This window comes from Carettochelys insculpta, chromosome 12 (genome assembly GCF_033958435.1).
Source record: "Carettochelys insculpta isolate YL-2023 chromosome 12, ASM3395843v1, whole genome shotgun sequence".
Lineage (NCBI taxonomy): Eukaryota > Metazoa > Chordata > Testudines > Carettochelyidae > Carettochelys > Carettochelys insculpta.
In genome coordinates this window covers 20,634,542-20,660,924 of record NC_134148.1, presented here as the reverse complement: position 1 = coordinate 20,660,924, position 26,383 = coordinate 20,634,542, and the positions used below count along the sequence as shown (strand labels likewise).

Genomic DNA, 26,383 nt, shown 5'->3' with positions numbered 1-26,383 from the left:
ATGTTCTACCTTCTCTTATTCCCCAATGTGTTCATGAAGCAAATAGCAATTAGTGCAGGTATAAGCTGCTGTATCACCCACATACCTCTTGCTGTATATCAGAGGCTGTGAATAGGTCACAGGGGCAGGATCACTTGATGCTTACCTGTTCTGTTCCTCTGTGACACCTGGCTTTGGCCACTGTCGGAAGACAAGATAATGGGATAGATGGGCCTTTGGTCTGACCCAGTATGGCTGTTCTTATGTTACTGCCAAACCACTGAGGTCTTCCTCACAGCTCTCTGCAGGCATTTTTGTTTTCCTTACTAATAATAATTTGTATAACATTCACAATGAAGAAGGCTTTTGCAAAATCTACAAAGGTTATATACAGCGTGGAGTTCCAGTCAAGCGACTAGTCTGTGATTACTCAGAGAGTTGCTATTTGGTCAGTACAAGATCTCTTGCTTTGAAAGCAGACTATTCTTCTGTGGGCTGTCTATCAATTTGTGTCTGCATTCTTTCCAAGAAAAGACTACTGAACACTTTTCATGAAATAGACAGTAAAGTGATATGCCCCCAGTTCTTGCATTCTTTCAGGTTGCCTTTCTTTGGAAACTTGATAAGGCAGCCATATTTCTGATCCTGTGGGATCTCCTCGGTGTCCCAGATTTTCCCAAATAGATTATACATCATGTTGACTGATGTCTCATATTGATTTTGCTGATGATGTCACCCTCCTTTCACACAGACATGAAAGCATGGAAGAAAAGGTTGCAACAATAGACTAAACTTCCCTAATGACTGGACTGAGCATTAACAAGTGCAAGACCAAGACAATGAGGATAAACTATTCCAACAACACCACCATCACATTGGGAAGGGATGACCTGGAAGATGTGGAGCAGTTCACTTTCTTGGGGAGTCTTATAGACAGAAACTGAGGAAGGGACAAGGATATCAATGACAGGACAGAGAAAGCAGCAGCTACATTCAAGACTCTTCGTCACATATGGGCCACGTCTACACGTAGAGAAAACTTCAAAATAGCCATGCTAATGGCCTTTTCAAAGAATACTAATGAGGCACTGAAATGCGTATTCAGTGCCTCATTAGCATGCTGCTGGCTGCAGCACTTCAAAATCGCTGCTTTTTGCTCCCGTGCAGCTCGTACAGAGAGGGATCCTTTTCAAAAGGACCCTGCCAACTTCAAAATCTCCTTATTCCTATCAGCAGAGAGACCTTATCTTCACAGATATGATTTGTGAACTCCATGACTACATCAGCAGATAGGAATAAGGGGATTTCGAAGTTGGCAGAATCCTTTCGAATAGAACCCCTGTCTGGATGAGCCACACAGGAGTGAAAAGCAGCAATTTTAAAGTGCCACAGCCAGCAGCATGCGAATGAGGCGCTGAATATGCATTTCAGCACCTCATTAGTATTCTTCAAAATGCCCATTAGCATGGCTATTTCAAAGTTTTCTCTAAGAATAGACATAGCCATGGAGTTTACAAATAATATCTGCGAAGATGAAACTACGGCACTTCAACACAAATGTGAAGAATGTGCTCTTGTATGGATTTGAGACCTGGCATAGTAAAAAGTCTTCAAATCACAAGCTACAAACATTCATAAACAGTTACTTGAGGTATATCCTTCCCATCAAATGGCAAGACTTTGTCACAAATGAGGAGCTTTGGAACAGAGCAGGACAAGAACCACTTGATGTTCAAATCAAGAGAAAAAAGTGGGGATGGCTAGGCCACATTATCAGAAAACCATCATTCAGCATAACCCATCAAGCTCTCAAATGGAATCTGCAAGGAAAACACAAAAGAGGAAGACTTCAGACAACATGGAGAAAATCTGCTGAGATTGAAGGACAACAACCGGGGTAGTCCTGGAGTCAGCCAGAAGTTTTTTTTTTCCTGTGACAAGTGAAGTGGAGGAGACTTGTAGATGACCTATTCTCCACTCGGAGTAGAAGGGTTGAAGTCAAGTGAGTCATAGCATTCACAAAGAATTTACAGACAAAGGACCAATTCCTGAGGTTTCAGTTTTCCTGGGTAAAAACTGAGTAACACTAGTGTCAGACCAAGATTTCAGGACCATAAAGTCAAGAGATTAGCTTTAAAAATGAAATTTTTGTTTCTTTTATATTTGCCTCTTGGGTTTTCAGCCCTTTGAGTTCATATTTTTGAACATTTCCCAACAACCCTGAGGGCTAGAAAGTCAGTTGTTTCAAAATGAAATCTGATATTTTTGTGTAATCACATCACTCCAAAATCTACCGTGCCAAGGAAAAGACCTTGTATTGAGAGACTGACAAGCAACTCAAGAGATTTTGGCAACTTGAGGGCATATTTGTGAGTACCTCCCTGGAAGGCTCCTTATTTTTTCATCCATCCTCGTCTGTCCCCTACTGGTCCTTCAAACACAGGTACTCTATTTTCCAACTGACCCCTTCTTATTGTCCTGCAGTTATTGCCATCCCTATCAAAGGCTTTCTATGTCTAATCATCTACACACACCATGTCAGGGCTGTTTTACGGGTCCCCATTCAGGGAGCTTCTCCTCATTCACAGAGAGAGCTTATTTTCCCCAAAAGAAAGTGAGACAGCTGTGTGTCCTCTATCCTTCCCTGCTGCCCACCTGTTAGCCGGTGGCTGGGTGATGTGCAGTGAGGTACCAACTATGCCCTTGTTACCATCCAAGTCTTTAACTGCTAGAGCACAGGGCTCCTTCGCAGTGGGCAGCCTGGGCCAGGCAGACGGATGCCCCAGGGTCCTAAACACCCTAGTCTTTTACTGCTAGAGCAGGGAGCTCCTAGCACTCTCACCTATGGCCAGGCTGTGGTAACCAGACAGTTAAAGTTCTTTTTTATTGTGCTGGCTGTGTTGTAGTGACAGAAAGTAACAGCAGTCAGGCTTAGATCTTAACTAGTTACAAGTTATAAGTGTGTGGTTACAAAAGGCTATTGTCTACTTCTTATATGCTAGCAGAGTACAGGTGTTAACAGGTTACATTACAATTCAATACCACGACGTCTTAATGCAACAGCATCTATCCATAGAGCTCTAATTCATTAACTGTGCGCACCAAAAGGAGACCGTAATATGGGTACATCTTACTCTCCTTAAGTCTCTTGATACCAGCGTAGCCAAGCCAGGACTGGTCACTCAATTCCGTGGAAAGACGAATGCGAGGTTGGGTGTCCCCAGTTGCGGACCTTGCGAGGCAATCACCTGACCTGACCAGCAGGTAGTTGGTGGGAATGCACTCAGAGTCAGAGTGCTGCTGGGCCCATCTTTATACCCCCTGGGTCACTTATTCTCTTTCTTATCTATGGTGTCAGATTGTACTGGTCTGTCTTTTGTAACGCCAGTTTTTACAAGGGCAATTCTTACTTAATTTGCACGTGTAAGACAGGAGATAAGCAATTTGGGAGTACAGGACATTCTTTTACAAGGGCGGAGATTCCTCTTCTGGGATGGATGTGTAAGCACATCACTCCATTAATGCCAGCCAAGGGCAGTTCTCTGAGGCCCTTTGTTAACAGTTAGCCTGCTAGCCCTCTGTCTGTGTTTTCTGTTTCTCAGGGTCACGATGAGCCAGCACGTCTGGGCCCCTTTAGGAAGGCATCAAAGACTGTGCTGTTTAACTGCTGTTCAGAGCCCTGTGTGCTCTGAGGCACCTTAGAGAGGAGGCAAAAGCTGGTCTGTAGTGGGGAGATTTTGTCTGGCTACACCACCCAACATAATCCAGGCTATGGAGGAAAGAAGGAAAGGAGCTGTTCCTGTAGGCCAAACATAGGGGAGTTAGTGGAGCTCTTCTTTTGAGAGTGACTCACACTCAGTGCCTGAGGGTTGAGGGCTGACTGTTTGCTGCAGCTGACAGGAGCATTTTTGGCTCTGGAACTGAGCACCTGTCCAAACCAGCCTGAGAGTTGGGGAGAGAGAGGGGGCAAAATAGTCCCGTTTTCCTCTTCTGGCTGCCAGGCTGAAATTACACCTATGCCTAGAAAAAGAAGCTCTTAAGAAAGGAAGAGATGGTGTTCGGCTGATGTGACAAGATAAACTGTTCCAAGGGGTTGTAAGAATCTGTCGTTGAAGGCTTGAAGCTAGGAATGGTATGGTGGACCCTGAGTCACGGTTATCTCTAGCACAGGAGGATAGAGCAGGATATGACTCTGATAGACGGTCGTAAGCAGATGGGAGGAGCAATTCTGAGAAGAGATCGGGAACAACACTTGCAGTAAATACTGGAGTCAGAAGATATAAGAGCAGTGGTGTCAGATGTGCGAAATTACAAGGGGAGTTGTGGGAGGGTAGCAGGCATTTGATTTCATGTGATTTATAGATAAGAATATAGTGACAGTATTAAAGGGGGAAAGGAGATATAGACTAGCAATGTAAGTGGAGGATGACATCAGAAATAGCATGAATTCAGATATTTTGCTTACATTCACCTACATAAAATTAGACTTTCAGTGCTTATATTAATTTTTTGTTCCGTATAATCTATAGTATTTTGTATTTTTCAAAACTTTTTTCATTTTTTATTCAAGTAACACAGAATAAGTGTATTAACAATACTGTCAACTAGTTTTAAATTCAGAAGTGTTGAAGTTGAAGTCCTGATCAATGTGTGCCTTCTCTATTAATACTATTTTATGACGTATACTTTTTTTTAATGTGCTATGAATTTGCAGCTGACATGGGCCGTGTCTACACGTGCCCCAAACTTCGAAATGGCCATGCAAATGGCCATTTTGAAGTTTACTAATGAAGCACTGAAATGCATATTCAGCACTTCATTAGCATGCGGGTGGCAGCGGCGCTTCGAAATTGACGCGGATTGCTGCCGCACGTCTCATCCAGACGGGGCTCCTTTTCGAAAGGACCCTGCCTACTTCGAAGTCCCCTTATTCCCATCAGCTCATGGGAATAAGGGGACTTTGAAGTAGGCGGGGTCCTTTCGAAAAGGAGCCCCGTCTGGACGAGACGCACGGCGGCAAGCCGCGTCAATTTTGAAGCGCCGCTGCCACCCGCATGCTAATGAAGCGCTGAATATGCATTTCAGCGCTTCATTAGTAAACTTCGAAATGGCCATTTGCGTGGCCATTTCGAAGTTTGGGGCACGTGTAGACATAGCCATTGTGTTCTCATTTGTTTATTAGCATTCATCATTTCACTTTATTACATGCAAAGTAGTTGTCCTATATAAGAGTGATTAGGAATTGATACTGATTCCAGAAGGCACATTTATTCTGGATTTTGCATTCTCACTTGCTGTGCTTTTTTGCAGTGCTTTTCTTCCACTCTCACCCAGACAATCCCATGGCTGGGACTGTTGAGGTGCCAGTACTCAGTACTGGCAAGTACCGGCACAAAAAAAGCACAGTTCACTTGAGTAAAGGCATAAAGGTCAACATTTTTTTGCACTAACTGTATTGATTCTCCTTGGTTTCTTTAGAAAAAAGCAAGATGGAAAGATTTCTAGTCTTGGTGACTTTTCGAAGTCTCACTTTTTGGTCATAAAATAGCCTAAATATAAGACTCAATAAAATATTAGGTTTCATCCTCTCTATTCCTAGCATCCAAAGTCTTCCTGCTGAAACTCATCTGTGGGATGTCGACCCACTGTAACCTTCAGTGATGACATATTTTATATTTGCTAAGTATTTTTATTTTAATTCAAGTATAATATCTATAATTATGTAATAATAAAATTTCTAATTAATACAACGAGCTAACATTACAGTTGTATTCTGTTTTAAATTAAAGTGTACAATCCATAGCAGTAGTATAGATCAAGGCTGGATTCTGACATCATGTGTGCCATTCGGAGCCCCAAGGTTGCCATTTAGAGTCCATGATGTTACTTGGAAATTTATATCACTGGAAATGAAAGGAGTAGCTGGCCAGAGAACACTGGGATAGTATCTGTACAGCATTTTTCTAATATTTTCATAGTAATCTCTGTTTGCATTTCAGGCACTTTTCATGTCTGTCTTCCAAATACATGTGTTCTGGAGTTCCAGCAGCAATGAGTACCCTGTTGGCCAACATAAATGCATTTTATGCTCATACTACAGCTACAACTAATGTGTCTGCCTCAGATCGCTTTGCTGCTACCAACTTTGGGGTAAGTCTCATTTCTTTATACTGGCTATATAATTGAGTCCCCATTATTTTCTTCATTAAGAGTAGATAGAGTATAGAAGCTAAGTCATTAGAGGTCATAATATTTTCTGAAATGTCTGAGGCTGTATCTACACTTGGAGCTAGGATTGTGATACCCAGCTCTCATAAACACACACTCGTCCTCATCTGGCTAAGATGCTAAAAATAATGGTGTACCCACAGCTGAGCAGCTGTTAATAGAAAGGGCTAGCAACCCTAACTACATGTTTACAAGGTCTGGGTACATTTATACTTGGGTGGCTAATCTGTGTCGCTACTTACCCTTGCCCGTGTTACCGTGGCCATGCTACATTTTTGGTGCTTTATCTCAATAAAAGCCAGAATCATAATGTCTGCACAACCCTAGCTGTAAGTAGCCATAGTGAATTCTGAAATGAGTAGGTGCTTTTAAAAATTTTGCCCTGGATCTTTTTGATATGTTACCATTAGGATGCTGCATATTTTCAGCATATCATTTTTTTAAAAGTATTCTTGCATCCACAAAGACTGATGGACTATGGTGTACATATTAGTGATATTTTTAATTAAATTCACATTCAGAAGGATTTAAATTCAAAAGGCTATTGTTTTGATTTAAAGAAGAGGCTTACAAGCTCATCACAACTCTATAATAGTCATAAGCATGACTATTTGTACTAATTTTCTTTTAAAAAACTATGTATTTTTGTAATTTTGAACAAGTCAGTAATAGAGAAACATTATAATTAAGGGTCAATGTCTTTTCATAACTGCATGTAACCATCAATGGTGGAAATTCAAACTAAAAATTTTCCTCTAACTCAAACGGATTACAGTCCCTTCTAACTCATTATAATTCTACATATATACTAGGAATTCAGCAAAGTGTCTTTCCTTTATCTCAGTCATTAGGGAAAGAGCTTGCAATAACCCTTTCATCTAAGAGACTAAAGACTGCATTCTAGGTTCAGTACTGAGCTCGCTTCCCAAACTCTTCTCTGTGGTAGAAGTGTAGCATGTTGTCCTATGCAGGGGACCTCCCCTGGTCCAGCAAAGTCTCTTATTAGGGACTGGTCAGGTCCTGACCATGCCAGACCAGGGAGGTACAACCCTTTAGGTTCATTCAGTAGATAAGCTAAGAAATCTGGCTTATCAAGGCTCGTCTTCCACTGCAGAAAACTCAGTATGGAATTAGAATGCACTGCATATTAAGGATGAGATCATGAAATGATGTAATATTTGCCCCAAGGAAGTGGCAAAACAGCCCAAGATTCTTCTGCTTTGCTCTCAGCTCCAGGGAAGAGGGGGAGTAAATTCTGGTGTATCAGGAGGGGAAGTGGAAGTTGGAGAAATGAGCAGATCCTTAGTTCTACCACCTTCAAAGCACTGGGTCGTACATGCTAATCGGTGACTGACTATTAACCTCCATGCCCTACTGAGATGGTACTTACTAACATTAGGACATCTAACTCCCTTTGGCAACTTATTCAGGTCATCTTATAGTTTTATTTTAAACCATATTTCCAAAAATAATCAAGTCTCAATTGCAGCACCCATTAAATGAATGTTGACTTTTTTTTACATTTCCATTCATTATTGTTTTAAAATATGATGGGGTTAATAAGCTGTTTGTCAGAGCAGTCATTGCAGCCAAAAATAAAAGGTTTGTGGGATCATATTCTCAGTATGCTGGCAGCCCTACCCAGGACCAGGATTCAAACTAAATGCACCTCAGTTTTCTCCTCTCTAAAAAATCATAATCATACCTATTATGCTGAAGTTCCATAAATGTATGGATTAAATGTGCTAACAGGCTGTACATTATTTAGTTACTATGTTCACACATATTCTTGCAATGGAATTTAGATTTGTTTATTCAGGTTCTAGTTTTAAAAGTACATTGATGATTTGTTATGAAATCATCCTGGCTTTTATATTTTTGTTGAAATGGCACTCTACTGTTTCAAAGGTCAGCTCTATCAGATGTTTTGTGTTTGATCTACTTTTTTAAATGTAAAGTTTTGCGTTTTTTCCACTGGATTTTTCACTTCTTTATTTCCATTTTACTAGTAATCAAAACATTTTTTTAATCCTGTGCTTGGAGGGGCAGATTAATTTCTCTGATGTTAATGCCAATTTAACTTTGACGCAAATAGCAATCCAATTTGTAGTACAACAGATGGGTAGAAAGACAGTATTAGAAACATCCCTAAAAGAAGTTTGGGGCTCTGTTTTCAAACAATTGACTTATAAGCAACATATAAGATGATTTTTCTCATTTCCAAAACCCTCTGGGTCAGTTTGCATGATAGTGGATGGCGACACACCATTAGGTGTATCTACATATTTTCATTTATTTATATAACTATACCTATCTCATAGAACTAGAAGAGACTTCAGAGGTCATTGAGTCCAGTCCCCTACACTCCCAACAGAACCTATCACCATCCCTGACAGATTTTTTTTTAAATCTATTTGTCCCAGATCCCTAAATGGCCTCCTCTAGGACAGCACTCACAATGCTGGGTTTAGCAAACCAATGCTCAAGCCACTGAGCTATCCCTCCCCCCTGAAAAAGAGCATCCCAAATTAACTCCTCAAGCCTACATCTCAAATGGATTTGCCTGAGTACTTCACTGGAGATTTATAACATGGCAAAAATATCCCTTTGTGTTGAACACTGAAGGGAATTGGGACAGATCAAAGACTTTATATGTAACTTTGAACTGCCCTGGGATATTAGTGCGAGAGAGTGAAAGTTGTGCCAGGGTCATGTCACATTGCAGATTTCACTATATACACCTGTGTGCATGCATGCACACACACACACGCATGCACACACACATACGCATGCATGCGCGCACACACGCATGCACACACACAGAATAGTCTCTCAAGTTACGTGGATGTTGCATTCTGGGAAACGTCCACGTAAATTAAATTTTGTGTAAATTAGAAGGGATTGGAGCAGCAGGCAGCTGAGGGAAGTGGATGGGGCAGCCACGTGGACCTCAGCTTCTCCCAGCTGGGGGGCACACAGGTGCTTGCCCAGCAGTTTCTCAGAAACCCTGGCACAAGCAGCTGTGTGCCCGTCAGATTCCCCAACTGCTTGCAGCGCCTGTTCTCCCAGCTGGGAGAACGGGCGCTACAAGCAGCTGTCTGTCAGGGATGGCAGCCTGACTCACAGCTGCCAGCCCTGACAGGAAACGTCTGCTGTCCCTGACAGGAACATTTTTTCCCCTGCTCCTGTCAGGGACTGCAGCGTAACTCAAGGCTGCCACCCTTGACAGTAGCAGGAAATTACTCCTGTCAGGGGTGGCAAGAGTCAGGGTGCTGCCCCTGACATGAGCAGTTTCCTGCTTTTTTCAGGGGCAGCAGTCACATAAACTGGAGACACACACAACTTGATTGTGCGTATCTCAGCAGTTTACTGTAATTATATATATGTCATGAAAAGCATGCAACTCTCATTAACATTACTGGGACTAAGGCAGTTCAGTGTGTATACACTGCACTAAAATTTTACCCCTGGGCCCTCATATACTAAAATCACAAGTCAATCTCCATATTTCAAAGGGAAAAACTGTTGCTCAAACAGGCTTCACAAGGCCAATACCTCTTGGGGGTCATTTTCACCATGATATATTTTTACATCTTGCTAAAAATCCTTTGTGCAAACAAATACTCTGCCCTACAGTTGTAAAAGGGGCAAGCAGTGTGTTGTAAGGAACTGAATACAAAACCAGAATAAGTCAGTCTTTTCTGAAGAGCCCCACACACATCACTGAAGACATTCTAACTATAATTTGAATTGATGCTGTTGTTCATAGTCATCTGACAATGGTTTTTCAGCTTCCCGGGGTATTTTTGGTTTAGTTGTTTACTTATAATGCATCAGTTATTAAGATAAAGAAAGCAGGTGAGGGAAAAGACTGCTGCACTTCGCTAATACATTTTAAGGGTGTATGACAGTGAATGAATGCCAGAAATTTGTGCTGGATTAGATGGCATATGAAATACGGCAGAAGGCATAATACAGTTACAGTTTTGGATGTATGTCAGACCTATGCTTTTATGCAAATAAATTGAAACAGCGCACTTGCCAAACAAATCCAGAAGGGAAGACAGCAGACTGTATGCTTTATGATGATTACATGGGCTCTAGATTTACACTTGCAGCTACAGAAATACGGCCTCCAATTATGTCTCATGTGCAAACACTCATTTCTTCTTTCTACAGAGGGAAAAGTTCATAAAATTGCTGGATCAATTACACAATTCATTGAGGATTGACCTCTCTAAATACAGGGTATGTACCAACAGAATCTACCCACGGACCAAATCATACATTATTTAGTATAAATATCTCAGTGCACTTTATCTGCTTATACCAGTTTTAGACTTTAATCACTTGTCTCGCATGAAGTTTGAACGCATCAAGGTGCTCATACCGTGTCACCAAATCTTGAATTAAAATTCAAACCTTAGGACTTCAGTGTTCAAACAAAACCATTTTTTTGATTAAGCAGGTTCTTTTCTTCCTTCTGGAGACTAAGAGCTAAGAAAAAAAGGTCATTGTGTTGCATTGCAATTGGTGGGTCATTTTTTAGGGTTAGAAAATTAGAGTTTCATTCAGCAGAGTTTTCTTTCTGTGGGTTCCTTCAATGCTGAAGAATGATATCCACTCCCTATATGCCTATAAGGGTAGTTGACTAGCCCTTTGATAATATGAGACCATTAAATGACCACCAGAAATATTTCCTGGCTATCCATCTGCCTCTTTCGAAAGAAGAATATGTAAATGAGGTCCCAGATATGTAAATATGTGCCTCATTTGCATTTTTTATTTTCTTTATTTGCATGCCTCTTTCGAAAGAGGAATGCTAGAGTAGACATACCCAGGGGGATTTCTACAATGAACCCCTTAACCCCTTAGCATAGGTATGGATGTAGGTAGTCAGGCATTTCTGGCACCAGTTCCAATGCCATTTTTCTCCACTCAGGCTGGAGGAAAGGTAACATAAACATAATACTGTGCATCCTGGTGTGTTTCTCAAATGGGCATCTGTGTGTGTGTGTGTGTGTGTGTGTGTGTTTGTTATTATCGGAGTTTGATACCTAATTAGGTCTTTGCTTATACTTGTTAAGCTTACACTGCATGTATTCTAAAATAATGAAAACAATTCCTCTTGTAATTTCTTAGGAAAGCATGCATCCTTTTACTCCAACATGCATGTCAGGGATTGTTGAAAACTCATTACCTTCATTCATTAACTGGGTAATAGCTTGTTTGGCTTTATTCATATTGTTAGTTACTTCTAAAAGGTGAGTCTCCTGACAAGCCACAATAACTTAAATTGTAACCCTAGCAGGAAACTAGAAACAAAAATGTCTGTGTGCTTCAAATAGACAAATTCTAATAGGTGGAGTTAAACAGAGTGATGGTAAAGTTTTCAAAAATAAAATAGGGAAAATTACTTTATTCCCTAATGATGTAGGTTGCTTTGAAGTGAAACACATTAAAGTCTGTAACAGGACACTCCTAGAAATAATATCTGGCACCATACAAAATTGGCCATTTTCAGGATAAGGTTCTCACTACACCAGAGTATCCCACTTGGCAGCCTCACCAGCAGTGACAATAATAATGCAGTTAGAAAGTTCTCTTCCTGTAGCCCACACAAAACAGTGTCTGACTAAAACACAATATACTTATCAGAGAGGTAGCCATGTTAGTCTGTATCCACAAAAACAATGAGAAATCATGTAGCTCCTTATAGACTAACATATTTTTGGAGCATAAGCTTTCGTAGGCAAAGACCCACTTCATCAGATGCATCTTCGTCTTTGCCCATGGAAGCTTACGCTCCAAAAAATCTGTTTATCTGTAAGGTCCCACAGGACTTCTCATTGTTTTTACAATATACAGAAAGATTTACTTAGGCCCCTAAACTCTACTTTTAACTCCCTAAATACTCTGGGTATTCTATTGGGCTTTTAATATGTACAAAGTTTGTTTAAAGTTTGTGGGCCTCGAGGTTTATGCTAATAGGCTTCCATTACTGCTGACTCTAATACAAATCAGAATCTAATGAAAAGCTGTGAATATAATAAAGCTGAGATACAGCAGAAATAAATATAACAAAGGCAAACAAGTCCATCATCATCATCATCATCATCATCATCAATAACGGTGGGCTCAGTGCCCATTGGTGTGTGATGCCTTTCTCATGATTTCCTTCCATCTTTCCCTGTCCAGAGTGGAGTGGCTTAGTTTCTGTATACTAGCTCCGCACCAATCTACTACATCATCTATCCATTCTCTGTGGGGTCTGCCTTTCCTATTCGAACCATCCATTATGCCGAATACCAGGGTCTTGATATTTCATTCGTCGTTCATTCTGCAAATATGCCCAAATAATTGTAGCTTCCGTTTTATAACCTTCTGCAATAGGTTCGTTTTCGGCTGTATCTTCCTATATAATTCCTCATTGGTGACCTTCTGCATCCATCCTATTCTCAGAATCTTTCTATAACAACTCCTTTCAAACCTCAATATTCTTCTTTTTGAATCTTTCATTATCACCTATGTCTCACATTCGTACAACATGCTGCTGAATACTCATGTTTTCAAGATGCTCAGCTTTGTTCTTCAGCTAATTGCTTTGCTTTTCCAGATCTTATCCATCGCTTTCAAACTCGCTCTTGCTTTCGCTATTCTAGTCACTATTTCCTTCTTACAGTCTAGATCATATGTTATGTTGCTCCCCAGATATGTGACCTTCTCTACAATTTCTAGTTCAATACCATCCACACTGATCTTTCTTCCTATTTTCTTATCACCAAATACCATTGTTTCTGTTTTATCAATGTTCACAATCAGTCCGTACCGCTTCCCTTCTTCCTTTAACACATGCACCGTTTTCGCTAGCTTCTCCTCATCTTCCTCAATGATAACTATATCATCCTCAAACCTCAAGTCATTAATTCTTTTCCCATGCACAGATACCCCTTCTACCTCTTCCTTGATCTTGTCCATTGCTCTCTCCAGATGTGGCATGAAGATACTTGGTGATGCTGGATCTTCTTGTCTTGTACCTCTACTTGTTTTAAACCAGCTTCCCAACTCCCTGCATGTTCTCACTGCTGTCTCCGCATTGTCACTGATGTCCTTCAACAACTGTATCAGTCTGCTATCCACTCTGTATGACTCCAACACCGTGCAAGTCACTTTCTGATCTATACTGTCAAATGCCTTTTGAAAATCGATGAAGCAAGTGTATACGTTCTTGTTCTTTGGTCGAGCTTTTTCAGCTATCAGTCTTCGTGTCAATATCTGCTGTATGGCATTTTTATCTTTTCTGAACCCCGCTTGCTCATCTGCTACATGTTCTTCCATCTGCAATCTTAGTCTGTCAGTCAGTAGCATCATCAGCACCTTGCCTAGATGACTCATTAGGACAATCATTCTGTAGTTCTTGCTCTCCAATGTACTTCCTTTCTTGGGTATTGTCACTAGCACAGATTTTGTCCATTCCTTAGGTGCCTTCCCTTCCTTCCATGCTATATTACACAGTCAGTTAATTTCCTGAATCATGCTTTTTCCACTGTATTTGATCATCGCTCCTGTGATCTTCTGATTTCCAGGGCTCTTGTTGTTTTTTAGTCATTTCACTGCTTTTTCTACTTCCGCCTTCAAAATATCAGTCTTGATCTCGATGCTTGGTGGAGAGATCTCTTTCAGTTCTTCAGTCTCTGAGACACTCGGGTCCAACTGTGCTTTGTATAGGTCAGTGCAATATCTCATCCATCTCTCCACAATCTTCTCCCTGTTCATGAGCACTTCTTTGTTCTCATCTTTGATCACCATCTGCTTTGGTTGCCATTTCCAATTAATATTCCTGATTGTCTTATACACCTCCCGGTCTTACATTCGTCATAATACCTCTCTATATCTTCACATGCTTCTCTACCCATTTCTCCTTATCCTTTCTGGCTGCTTTCCTTACCTCTTTGCATTTCACCCTATATTGCTGTTCTGCCATCTCAAAAGCATCTCTTCTGATCTTCAAAGCTTTCTTCTCTTGAACCAACTTCACTGTCACGTCTTATTGATCTTTTCTTCTTCTGGAGAAGTCTGCTCAATTGCATCTTCTGTAGCGATGGCTATCCCTGCAACTCTCTTATCTAGGTCTTTCTCTGTGGCAATATTCTTAATCTTCTCTTCGAGCGCTGCTCTGTATCCATTCCCTGTTTCTTCCTCACATAGCCTCGCCACGTCTCTTTTCTTAAACTGTGTCTTACATTTTCTTTTGAGTTTTATCTTGATGTTTGCGATCACTAGACTGTGGTCTGAGTCTATATCTGCTCCTTGGAAGGTTCAGCACTGCTGTACTGATGTTATCCATCTTATTATTATTAAAATTATATCTATCATGTTCTTGGACTTCCCATCATTTGATCGCCATGTCCACTTCCTACAGTCCTTTTGTTGGAATCTCGTGCTGCAGATTACCATCTCATGCTCTGTAGCAAACTCTAGTAGTTTCTCACCTCGTTCATTTCTTTCTCCATATCCAAACCTTCCCATGACTCTCTCCCAACCTTCATTATCTGTTCCAACCTTCTCATTCCAATCTCCTCCGATGATCAACACATCTTTCTTCAGTATCTCCTCCACCGTCTATGTCAAGTCTTTATAAAAAAGCCCAATCTCTTCCTCAGTACTGTCCGACGTGGGTGCATACACCTGAATGACTGAGAGGTTGAATGGTTTTGCTTCAAATCTCACTACCATCATTCTTGCACTCACCAGTTTGTATCCTAATAATGCTCTTCTAGCTGTTTTGCTAAGAAGGAATCCAACTCCTGCTTCATGCTTCGTTTTGTTTCCCGACCAAATGACTTCACAACTGCATATCTCTCCTGATCCCGTCCAATGCATCTCTGCTAGTCCAAGTATATCACATCGGTATCTCTCCATCTCCTTCCAAAGCAGCTCTAATTTTCCGGTTACCCACAGTGTTCGGACGTTCCATGTTCCAATGGATAGCATATATGTTGGTTGTAATTTTCTTTCAGTAGCCAACTTATCAACCCAACCCCAATGGCTCGTTTGGTATCATGGACCTTGTTTATCTGGGCAACATCCAAGCCAGCATCTTTTATCATTTAGTTGTACTGTCATCAGTTTTCATTCATATTGTTGTTTGACAGTTAGCGCATCAACACAAATCTGACCAACCCTCCTCCTTCATCCAGGTCTGGGACTGGCACAGAGCTCTTAGAGGCTTCATGCTTGAGTTCAAACAAGCCCACTGGACTACAAAACTGATTTATACATGATGGGAAACAAACAAAAGGTTTTCCTTTAAATCAAAAATCTTCTCATTGCAATCTTTGAGACATTTAGAACTGGAAATTCAATATTTTAAAATGTACATGTTATGACAGACCCTAAGAGTTCCAAAATGGTGTGTTTAGACCTAACTCTGCTCCCATTTATATCACTATGCAGTTTACCGTGGACTTTAATTGGAATGCAGATGGAGCAACCAAGAGCATTGTTGATAATCCCACCTACTGCATTTATCACTTTCTTTGTTTACCTAAAAAGATTTATTCATTACTGTTTTAATGGTCCTGTCTTTAATCTTACTTCCTAACTTACTTCCTTTTCCCCAATTAACTAGGATAATTTTCCAGCCAGCAATTCTGAAAGGCTTCAAGACCTGAGATCAACAGTAGACCTGCTAACCAGCATCACTTTTTTTCGAATGAAGGTACCACAATTTCACTGTTACTGGGACCAAGAAAACATAGTGGACATTTATTTACTAGAAAAGTCATATATATTTGCTACTCTTGATAACTCCTATCAAACCTCAGTGATTAAGATGTGCTCTCTATCTTAGATTGATAAATCTTGTGCTGAGACTTGATATAAGTTAAAAAGCATCGCTGCTTATAGTCTATATTTCAGACCCTTTTGTTTTACATTAAATCCCTAGGCTTCCTGCAGATTTACCTAAATGGAAATCTTTCACTGAAATAATGAAAAAGTGAGAATTCCTAAGTGCAATAAATTACATTTATCTTTCTCTGGTTTAACTGCACAGATTATTAACTGCTGCTCTTAAGAATATGCAATAGAACCACAGAATTACAAACACAAATGGGAGTTTGTAACTCTGAAATGTTCATAACTCTTAACAAAATGTTATGGTTTATTCAGAAGTTTACAACTGAACATTAACTTAACACAGCTTTGAAACTTTTCTAGGCAGAATTAAAATTCTGTTTTTAACCTTGTTAATTAAAGGGAGCAAGAGCAGAATGTTTCCTTATCTTGTCAAATCTGTTTTAAACTTCCCCTTTTTATAGTAGTCTATATTTAATACAGTAGTATTCTGTACAATAATTTTTTGTTCATTTGTTTTGTCTTGCTGCCTGATTTATATTCTTCCAGTTCCAAATGAGGTGTAAGGTTGACAGTTCATAACTCTGAGGTTGTACTGTAGGTAAAAGCTATATTTAAGAAGATAATCTTTTGGTCAGTTTTATTTCTTTCCCACAACTGGAACTAGCTTTACTGCTGTCAGCTTCCTATGCTTGGCAGAGGGTTGACCCATATATTTTCCTTCCTCCAAAGCCAGGCAAAGATATCCTCTACTATCCAGTGGGTTTTCCTATTGAATTGCTCATGTGCTTTGTCTTTGGGTTTCATTTTTTCAATGCTATTTAGCCACTGCTTTGTGAGGAGAAACTTTCATTGGCAGCTGGATGCCAGAAATTGCTTTTCTAATGTGGAAGTTACACCTAATTAAGTGATTTACATTTAAAAGCACATAACAGCAAATATTACTCATCTAGTTGTCAAGTGAGTGCTCTGATGACTTTTGATCATTGTTCATCATCAGGAAGCCATTGAAGGAGAGAAAGTCTTACTTTTCAAATGACAATTGCCCTGTTCACATTTAGAATCTAGCAATATTATAAAATAAAATGGTACTGAAGAAAGCCAAATAGCCTCTGATCACTAACATTTGTTTAAACTCATTTAAAATTAGGTTTAAAGCTTCTCTGCTGGAGTAAGATTAGGGCCAAGTTTAATGAACAGAATAAACTGAAAATCAAAGGAAATAAGCCAAAACACCTAAGGTGTTTATCAGGAAAAATAATGTTTCTAGGAAATTGAACCCTGGGCTTGTTCCAAACATCAAAATGAGGCCAGTGATATTAGGCCAAAAACTATTTGTCATAGATATACAAGCAGTGACATCAAAGTGATCATGAATACAGTGAGCAAAATATTCCATGATCAGGAAATAGTACAAATTGCTACAATTGGCTCAAAATACAGAAACTCAAATCTTTTTTTTTTTTTTTAATTTTTAAAAGTATTAACAAACACATCCTATTAATAGGAAGAGTATTATTTCAGTAACACCTATGAGCTTCAGTAATGGACTAGGACTCCTTTGGGCTTGGTGCTGTACAAATACAGAATAAAAAGACAGTTTTTTGAGATATCAGAGGGGTAGCGGTGTTAGTCTGTGTCTTCGAGAACAACAAGAAGTCCTGTGGCACTTTATAGACTAACAGATATTTTGGAGCATAGGCTTTTGTGGGTAAAGACCTGCTTCATCAGATGCATGTGTGGCGGGGAGGGTCCAGAAGGGTGAATCAATCTGCTCAGAGTCAATCTTCCACATTTTTGTTTTGTGCATGCATGAAATGATGCTTTCTGTGTCTATAAGGTGCCACAGGACTTTTTGTTGTTTATTGAGGTGAAACTAAGCTTCAGTGTATATATTTTAATGACCAGATTAAATGGTTACAGAAATCAATGCTTAAAGAGTGTATGTTGCTCTTTGTACACTAAGGCTATATCTACACGACAGCAATCCATCGACAGAAGTCACTGTCAGAAGAGATTTTCTGACAAAACTTCTGTCAACAGAGTGTATCCACATGCAAAAGCAGATTGAAAAACCAATCTGCTCTGTCAACAGAGAGTGGCTGGACTACCTGGCCCGCTCTCAACAGAACAGCTGATCAGGAACACAGCAGACAGGGTTGCCCAGTGACCCAGAAGACCTGTCTTTCAACAGAGGGCCCCCACAGAGCATCCACAGCTTTTTTGTCGTGGGGGAGAGGCAGAAGCCTGTCAACGAAAGTGCCGAGATTTGTCAACATACTGTCAACAAAATGCATTTTTGTGTGGATGCTCCATGAGTTTTGTTGACAAAACCCCAGTTTTGTCAACAAAACTATCCAGTGTAGATGTAGGCTAAGGCTATGTCTATACTAGATATAGCAGTCAACCACTGATACACAATTTTAGCTATGGCAATTGAGTAGCTAAAATCTACTTAGCAGTGGTTGACAGCTGTGGCTGTCCTCATGGAAGAAGGTTGATGGGAGCATTTCTCCCATTGACTTTCCTTAATCCTCACTGCTCATGAGGAGTTCCAGGGCCAACATTGACCCCAGAAAGCATCATTTCACGCATGCACAAAACAAAAACATGGAAGATTGACTCTGAGCAGATTGATCTTTCTCAGTAGTGTGGCAACAGGCTAAGATATTGATTCAAAAGAGCATTCCTCTTTTAGAAAACATTTAAAGGTGTAATCAATAAAGAACTAAAGCCACAGGATCATGTAATCTCTTACACGTGTATTGTACTTTCATTGTGTGAGTAATCCTATTGAAGTAAACTTTAGGGGGTCTACTATGCAAAATGTATTTGTGTTTCTCTGGATTGAGGCCATAGTGTATTAATATATACTTCTTAATATTGTATTGATCTTTAAGATAGTTTATCTCTCCAGATTCTGCATGAGACAGATAACTTACTATACCTAATGTATACATTTTCTAGTCCAGCTTTTTCTGAAATGCTCCAATTTTCTTATTTTATAAAATATTCTATAAGGTCCTGGAACTGCAGAGTCCACCTCGAGCAAGTATGGTGGTTAGAGATTGTGTCAGAGCTTGCTTGGACTCTACCTACAAGTATATTTTTGACAACTGCTATGAACTCTATACCCAGCTAATGGATCAGGTAAGACCAACTGTGGGATTTCTTAAGGTGTTTATTCATTGTTTTCTGTTTAAGTAAGTCATATAATAATACAATAAATACAAAAAGAAAACAGTTGGCCAATACATTCAAACAATTCCACTATATATAAAGACTCTGCCTAATACAGGTTGAACCTCTCTAGTCTCTTGTCTGGCAACATCCATAATCCGGCATGATTTTATTTAGTTGAACAACGATTTATAACAGGTGTGGGTGAGTTTTCTGTGTCCCCATAAAGTTTGTTTGCAGTCACATGTCCTTGTTCTCAGCGCTTTGTGCTGTTATTTAGCTGTAATCTACCCCAAATGTCTTCTAAGAACCCAGTAACCAGTGTAAATGTTGATAATGCAGCTAGACAATATTGACCTCCCATTGTCTGGCAAATTCTCTCATTTGGCACCGTTGAGGTGCTGAGGGTGCCAGACTAGAGAGTTTCAAATTGTACTGTTACATCTTAAAAGCAAGGGCAGGAAGCAACTTGCAATAAACAAACTCAGAGATGGATCATGAACTCTAAAATAATTAACTGTGAATATCAAAATGAATGAAAAAATATATAAATCCATCAATGCATATCCTTGCATGGGGGACAGGAGGGTAAAAATGTCTATGATTTTATGGAAGAAGATTGAATACTGTACAAGGTCTGGAATTGGAAAATAGAAAAAAGTTCCCCTATTTTTTTAATGAATGTAATTGCTCCATCCAGAGTTTTATATATTTCACACTTTACTGGCTGTAGGAAAGCAGTGTTATAACCACTGCCTGAAGGAGATATTCTGTCTTTCTTATCCTTCGATTTATATTTTAACAAGGAAAATGAATGCTTGGGGACTACTTTCTGTATTTACCTCAGGAGGAGTGAAATTCAGAACTGTTAATAAAAAGGGATGATGTTCCTGCTAGAAAATTTCCAAATAAGGGCCTTTCAAGATCTCAAAAGTCAATATTACAGATAGCCTTTGTCATCCTATAAATAGCCCCACAAATCCTTGTAGATGTCACTTTTTTCTGTAAAATGCACAGTCAGTCTGTTTGATAAATGTTAAAATGATTAAGTTCACAGCTCTGACCTACAAAAATGCCCAAGGCTGTACATCGGGTAACCATAACTCCCTATCCCAAATATGGTGGGGGAGGGGGTGCCTCCCCAGCTGTTGCTGCCAAGGGGACCTCCCCAGCTCCCCCATGCCTCAGGGCACTGGGAATGGGGCAGCAGCCACATCAGTGAATTCCCAGCTCCCCTCAGGCACAGAGAGTTGGCAGCCATGCAGCGGGGATTTGTGAGCCGGGTGGCAGCTGCTCTGGTGCACTCCCAGATGCAGGGATCTGGGAGTCAGGCAGCAGCCATGCCAGTCAGGATCCCGGCTCTCCTGAGCTGCGGGGAGCCAGGAACTGGGGGGCCACCCCCTGCACCCCAACCTACCTATACGTCAAGGCCCCCTGCTGGCTCCCTCTCCAGCATAGTCAGACAGCACGTTCTGGCCAGCAGTAGCACCTGCGCTCAGCAGGGCACCTGAATACAGGACAATTAGCCCCTTTGTTAAATAAACCAGGACGCCTTCCTGGTGCCCAAAATATGGAGCTGTCCCAGGAGAAATTGGGACGGATGGTCACTCTACCTACACAGAATACCTTTAGTTTCCCTCAAACAAAAAAGCAGTCAAGTAGCACTTTAAAGACTAACAAAATTATTTATTAGGTAAGCTTTCGTGGGACAGACCCATTTCTTCAGCCCATAGCCATACCAGAACAGACTCAATATTTAAGGCATAGAGAACCAAAACAGTAATCAAAGTTGACAAATCAGAAAAAAAATTATCAAGGTAAGCAAATCAGAGAGCAGAGGGGCAGTCGGGGTTGGGGAGTCAGGAATTAGATTAAGCCAAATATGCCAAAGAGCCCCTATAATGTCTCTGAAAATTTACATCCTCGTTCGAATCACGTGTTAATGTGTTGAATTTGAATATGAAAGAGAGTTCAGCAGCTTCTCTTTGTAAAGCAGACTGGAAATTCTTTTTCAATAAAACGTAGACTCTTAAGTCATTAACAGAATGGCCCACTCCATTAAAATGTAGACTAACTGGTTTGTGGATCAGGAATGTTTTGATGTCTGTTTTGTGCCCATTAACTCTTTGTCTGAGAGAGTTTGAAGTCTGTCCAATATACAAAGCATCTGGGCATTGTTGGCAAATGATGGCATATATGATGTTAGTTGAGGAGCATGAGAATGTGCCCATGATTTTGTGAATAACCTGGTTAGGTCCAGTGATGGTATCGCCAGAATAGATATGTGGACGTATCTATTCCACACATATCCTGACATGCATCTAAATTCAGGGACAGCAATGCATTGAGTCCATGTTGCTCTGAAAAGAGAAAGGACCGGGGCTAAGTCTATACTTGGGACATAAGTTGATATAAGATATGCAATTCTAACTAATTCAATTGCAAAGCTAGAATCAACATATTGAATGTGACATATTTCCCTACTGAAGACCCTGTATACTCTTGCATAAACTTCTCCCATAAACTGTGAAAGCACAGAGTACAGGGGTCAACTGCTGACCCCGGAGAGATTGATTTTGCCTCATCTTCACCAGATGCACAAAATCAAACTCTGGAAGATTGACCCTAACTGGGTTGATCATCTGCTTGGAATAGACAATCCCTAGGTTATTTTGTTCAGTCTTGTTTTATGAGCAAATGAATTTATCCTTAGATATCAAACATTGGGTGAGATAACCTTTCAGTAATACCCCTGAACCAAACATTTCCTCTCCGGAAATCAATGGAATGAATTGAACTGCATTAAGGTTTGTCTGATTAAAAAAAAAAACAAGATTCAGTAACTTGAAGCCTCCAAACACATAAAGAGCTTACATAGTGAACAAAATACTTCACTTTTTTATTTGTTCACCCTTGAGCAGTTATTGACTGTTTTGTCAGTATTAATACGTCCTTTTACATTAGAGCCAAGGACTTTTTTCTATTGTGCTTAAGAAGTGGAGGGAGGTTGTGATGGAAGCAACTAATTGTTTCTTGCTATCATAATATCTGTGCATTTCTTGGAGCCCTGTGATAACACACCAAGAAATGTCCTAAGTACTGAATCTCCATTTTCACTAACCATGAAGATATATAGTTTTGTAATACGTGTTTCTATAATTGAAGTATGAACATCTAAATCAAGTCTTATTCAAGTATTAAAGTGTTAAAGCATTATTGAAGACTTTCAGAGGGGTAATGAGCTTTCATGGGTGAGACCCACTTCATCAGGTTTGCCTGGACATGATATGCTGTCTTTCTTATGACTTAGATTTATATTGTAAGAACTAAGATGAATGCTTGGGAGCTAAATTTGCATTTACCTCAGGAGAAGTGAAATTTAGAAGTGTTATTAAAAAAGGATGGTGTTCCTGACAGAAAATTTCCCAATAAAGGTCTACCAAAATCTCAAAATTCAGTATTAAGGATAGCCTTTGTCCTCTTACAAATAGCACCACAAACCCTTGTAAATGTCACTTTTTTCTGTAAAATGTTCAGACAGTCCATTTGATAAATGTTAAAGTGAATAAGTTCAGAACTCTGACCTACAAAAATACCCAGGCCTATACAGAAGACGTTTGGTTTCCCTGTGTATCATTTATATGATACCATTTCCCCGTGACTGTTTGATGGAAATGATATTGACTGAAATCTAATGAAGTGGGTCTTACCCACAAAAGCTGATTACCTAATAAATAAAATGGTTAGCCTTTAAGGTGCTAGAGGACTGTATGATTTGGTTTGATTTGGGTTTTTTCTTTTTTGTTCAGCACTATTTACATTTTCCTGTGAAAAGACGATAGGTGGTAAGACACAGTGCATTGTATCAGGCTCTGCTGCATCAGTGATTCTGAGTGGAAAGCTGCCAGTAGCACACACTGCCTCCACGGATCATAGAGTTAAGGCCCCAACCCAAGAAAGTTGTTAGGTACATGCTTAATTTCAAGCGCATATTTATGCCCATTGAATTGGAGAGATGCTTTTCCTAAATCAGGGCCTGAAGGAAGAGGAGAATGCACTCTGGCAGTGCTTCTTACTGCAGTATTAAAACTTTTTTCTGTGTCAAACCATCTGTGCATAATGTATCACCACTGTTTCTTAAGAAGTAGTAGTTTCACTAGTGGGCTATTAGAAAAAATAATTTTACTACTCCAAAGAAAAATTCTGAAGTTAAATGACAGAAAATAAAGGATAGGAATAAATGGTCGGTTCTCAGGCTGTAGAGAAGCAAAGAGTGGTGTCCTCCGGGGATTTGTACTGGGACCAATTCTGTTCAACAAGTGCATAAACAATCTGGAAAAAGGTGGGAAAAGAGAAGTGGCAAAATTTGCTGGTAATACAAAATAGCTCAATAGCTCATCATAGTTTGCTACAGACTTAACCAGGAACAGATGTCACAGAACTGAATGGTTGGACAACAAATTGGTGAATGAAATTCAGTGTTGATAAATGCAAAGTAATGTACATTGGAAAAACTAATCCCAACAAAACTGCAAAATATTAGAGTTTAAATTAGCTCAGGAAAGAGATCTTGACATTGTTGTGGATAGTTCTCTGAAAACATCTATTCAATGTGAAATAGCAATTAAAAAGCTAATACACTATTAGAAATCATTAGTTTTGGGATGGATAATAAAGACAAAGCATCATTATGTTGCTACATACATCCATGGTATGCCCACATGTTGAATGCTGAGTTCATGTTTGGTAAGCCTGTTTCAAAAAAGTTACGCTGGAATTGGAAAAGATAGAGAAATGGGTGACAACAATTATTAAGCTCATAGAATAGCTTCTGTATGAGGAGAGATTAAAAAGACTGGGACTTTTCAGCTTCAAAAACAGACAGTTAAAAGGCAATATGATTGGGCCTGCCAATGGGAGCCAGAGAGGGCATTTGCCCCAGGGCCCAGCAATTCAATTCATCACTGCAACTAGAGTGGTAGAAGCTGGCACCATGGGGCCCTTTAAATCTCTGCCAGAGCACCATGTGGCACACTCCAGGCATCTCTGAGGGGTGGGGTGGGTGATATGTTATGCTCTGGGCAACACGGAGGGCTAGCTGCTCACTGCCCAACCCCTTCTGCCTGAGGCCCTGCCACTTTCAAGAGCCTGGAGCTAGCCCTCCCCCATCACACACACCTTGCTCAAAGGCCCAGCACATCTGTTGACCCCCACAGAATATGATAAAAGTCTATAAAATCATGACTAGTGTGAAGAGAACAAATAAGGAAGTGTTATTTACTCCTTCTCATAAAGCAACAACCAGGGGTTACCCAATTAAATTAATAGCTAGCAGACAAAAGGCAGCACTTCCTCATACAACGCATAGTCACTCAGTGGAACTTGTTGCCAGGGGATAGAGTGAAGGCCAAAACTATAACAAGATTCATAAGAGAACTAGATACCTTCATGGAGGACAGGCCCATCAATGACTATTAGCTAAGGTGGGCAGGGTTGCAGTCCCATGCTCTGGGTGTCCCTTGACTCTGATTGCCAGAAGCTGGGAGTGGATGACAGAGTATGGATCACTCAGCAATTGCCTTGACTGTTCATTCCCTCTGAAGTACCTGGCATTAGCCAGGACAGGATACTGGCCCAGATGGCTGTTGGTCTGACCCTGTATGACCAGTCTTGTGTTCTGATGATATTGGAGACAAGATCCAATTAATAGTCAGTGGGTTTTAGGATAAGTGCCTGAATCTCTTTTGGAAATGATACTTAGGGTCCCAATTCACATAAGCATTGCACACACAGCACTAGAATGACTAAATATCTTTAAAAATATGGGCCTGTGTCTCTTCTGAAAATGGGACTTAAGATACTCCCTATAATTTGTCGTCTATGGAAAGTTAAGGACTTCTGAGATTTAATCTCTTTGAACCAATCTGTTATTTTCCCAGTTTTTAATTTTTTCTTCTGTTTTCCAACCAGCTGTATTTGAGCAAACAGTTAAAGGGGTTAGGGGTTCCTTACAGGTGAAATAAATTGTCTAGACAGCTCCCTTAGGCCTAGTCACTGCCCAAGAATTACAGCACTAAAAGGCATGGTCATGTGGTTGGATTGGAGCCTTTGATTGCTATCTTTGTTGCGGGATGGGGACAGTGACATAGGCAAAGCATGTGATCTTTACAAGGGATTCTAATGGATTTGGGAAGGGGCTAAAATACTTAAAATCTCATGGTAGCTGGAACAGTGGTTTTGGAAGAAAGTGTTGTATTGCTGAACATTTGAACATAGCTGCTCCTTTTATATATATTTTTATATATATAATATATTTAAAGGTATAAACTTCCCTGCATTTTTTGCTGTTCAGTTCCCATCTGTGCTAAATTAACTATAGAAATTATAACAGACGTTGTAAATTACTAGGGAAAATATACGGAGTATTCCTCCATTAAGCTGCTGTTGGCCGATGGCCGGGTAATGAGTGGTCTGTGAGCCTAGTTACATCCGAGTCTTTGACTGCTAGGACTGACAGTCCCTTCTCAGCGGGCAGCCAAAATGGCTGACGGATGCCCCAGAGATCCACCCGAGTCTTTAACTGCTAGGACAGACTGTCCCTTCGCAGTGGGCAGCCAGGGAGGCTGACGGGTGCCCCAGGAGTCTGCCCCGTGAAGGCGACACAACTCAGCGCTCAGCTTTTACTGCACCTTACCACTGACCAGGCTGATATAGCCAAACAACTAAGGTTCTTTGTTTTGTGTTTGGCCGAGTTACCGTAACTGGAAACAGTCAGGCTGAAAGCTTAATGGTTGCTATTTATTAAAAAGCAGAAATAAGAATCTTAATGGTTACAAGGTTATTGCTCTATCTTCTTAACAACTAGTAGGATGATACATATGACATGTCAATTTGATTACAAGTGAAAACTTACCCATTTGAGGACCAGATGCCTCAGCCTAAAGAGTTCTTACTATTAAATGTGCACAAAATACATTGCAGGTATAATTCGCAGCCCTGCGTCCTTCAACTCCTGGCATAGCCAACATCGTTCACCGAATCCCTCGGGAAGAACAGTATTAGAAGGGTGTCCCCTGTGACTTCGGGAGGCAAAGATCTTACCCGACCGGCAGGTAGAGGTAATTGGAGCTCAGTTAGA

General features: G+C 40.3%; 1 protein-coding gene across 2 annotated transcripts in view; it reads left to right on the top strand.

Annotated features, from left to right (window-relative positions):
- The window catches only part of UNC13C (unc-13 homolog C), a 425,720-nt gene that overhangs the window by 202,125 nt on the left and 197,212 nt on the right, over positions 1-26,383 (top strand). For both annotated transcript variants that reach the window (XM_075006542.1, XM_075006543.1), the window contains 4 exons: positions 5,979-6,129; positions 10,387-10,455; positions 15,839-15,928; positions 19,087-19,215. In XM_075006542.1, the coding sequence (XP_074862643.1) occupies positions 5,979-6,129; positions 10,387-10,455; positions 15,839-15,928; positions 19,087-19,215 (439 nt within the window). The remainder of the gene's footprint in view (positions 1-5,978; positions 6,130-10,386; positions 10,456-15,838; positions 15,929-19,086; positions 19,216-26,383) is intronic.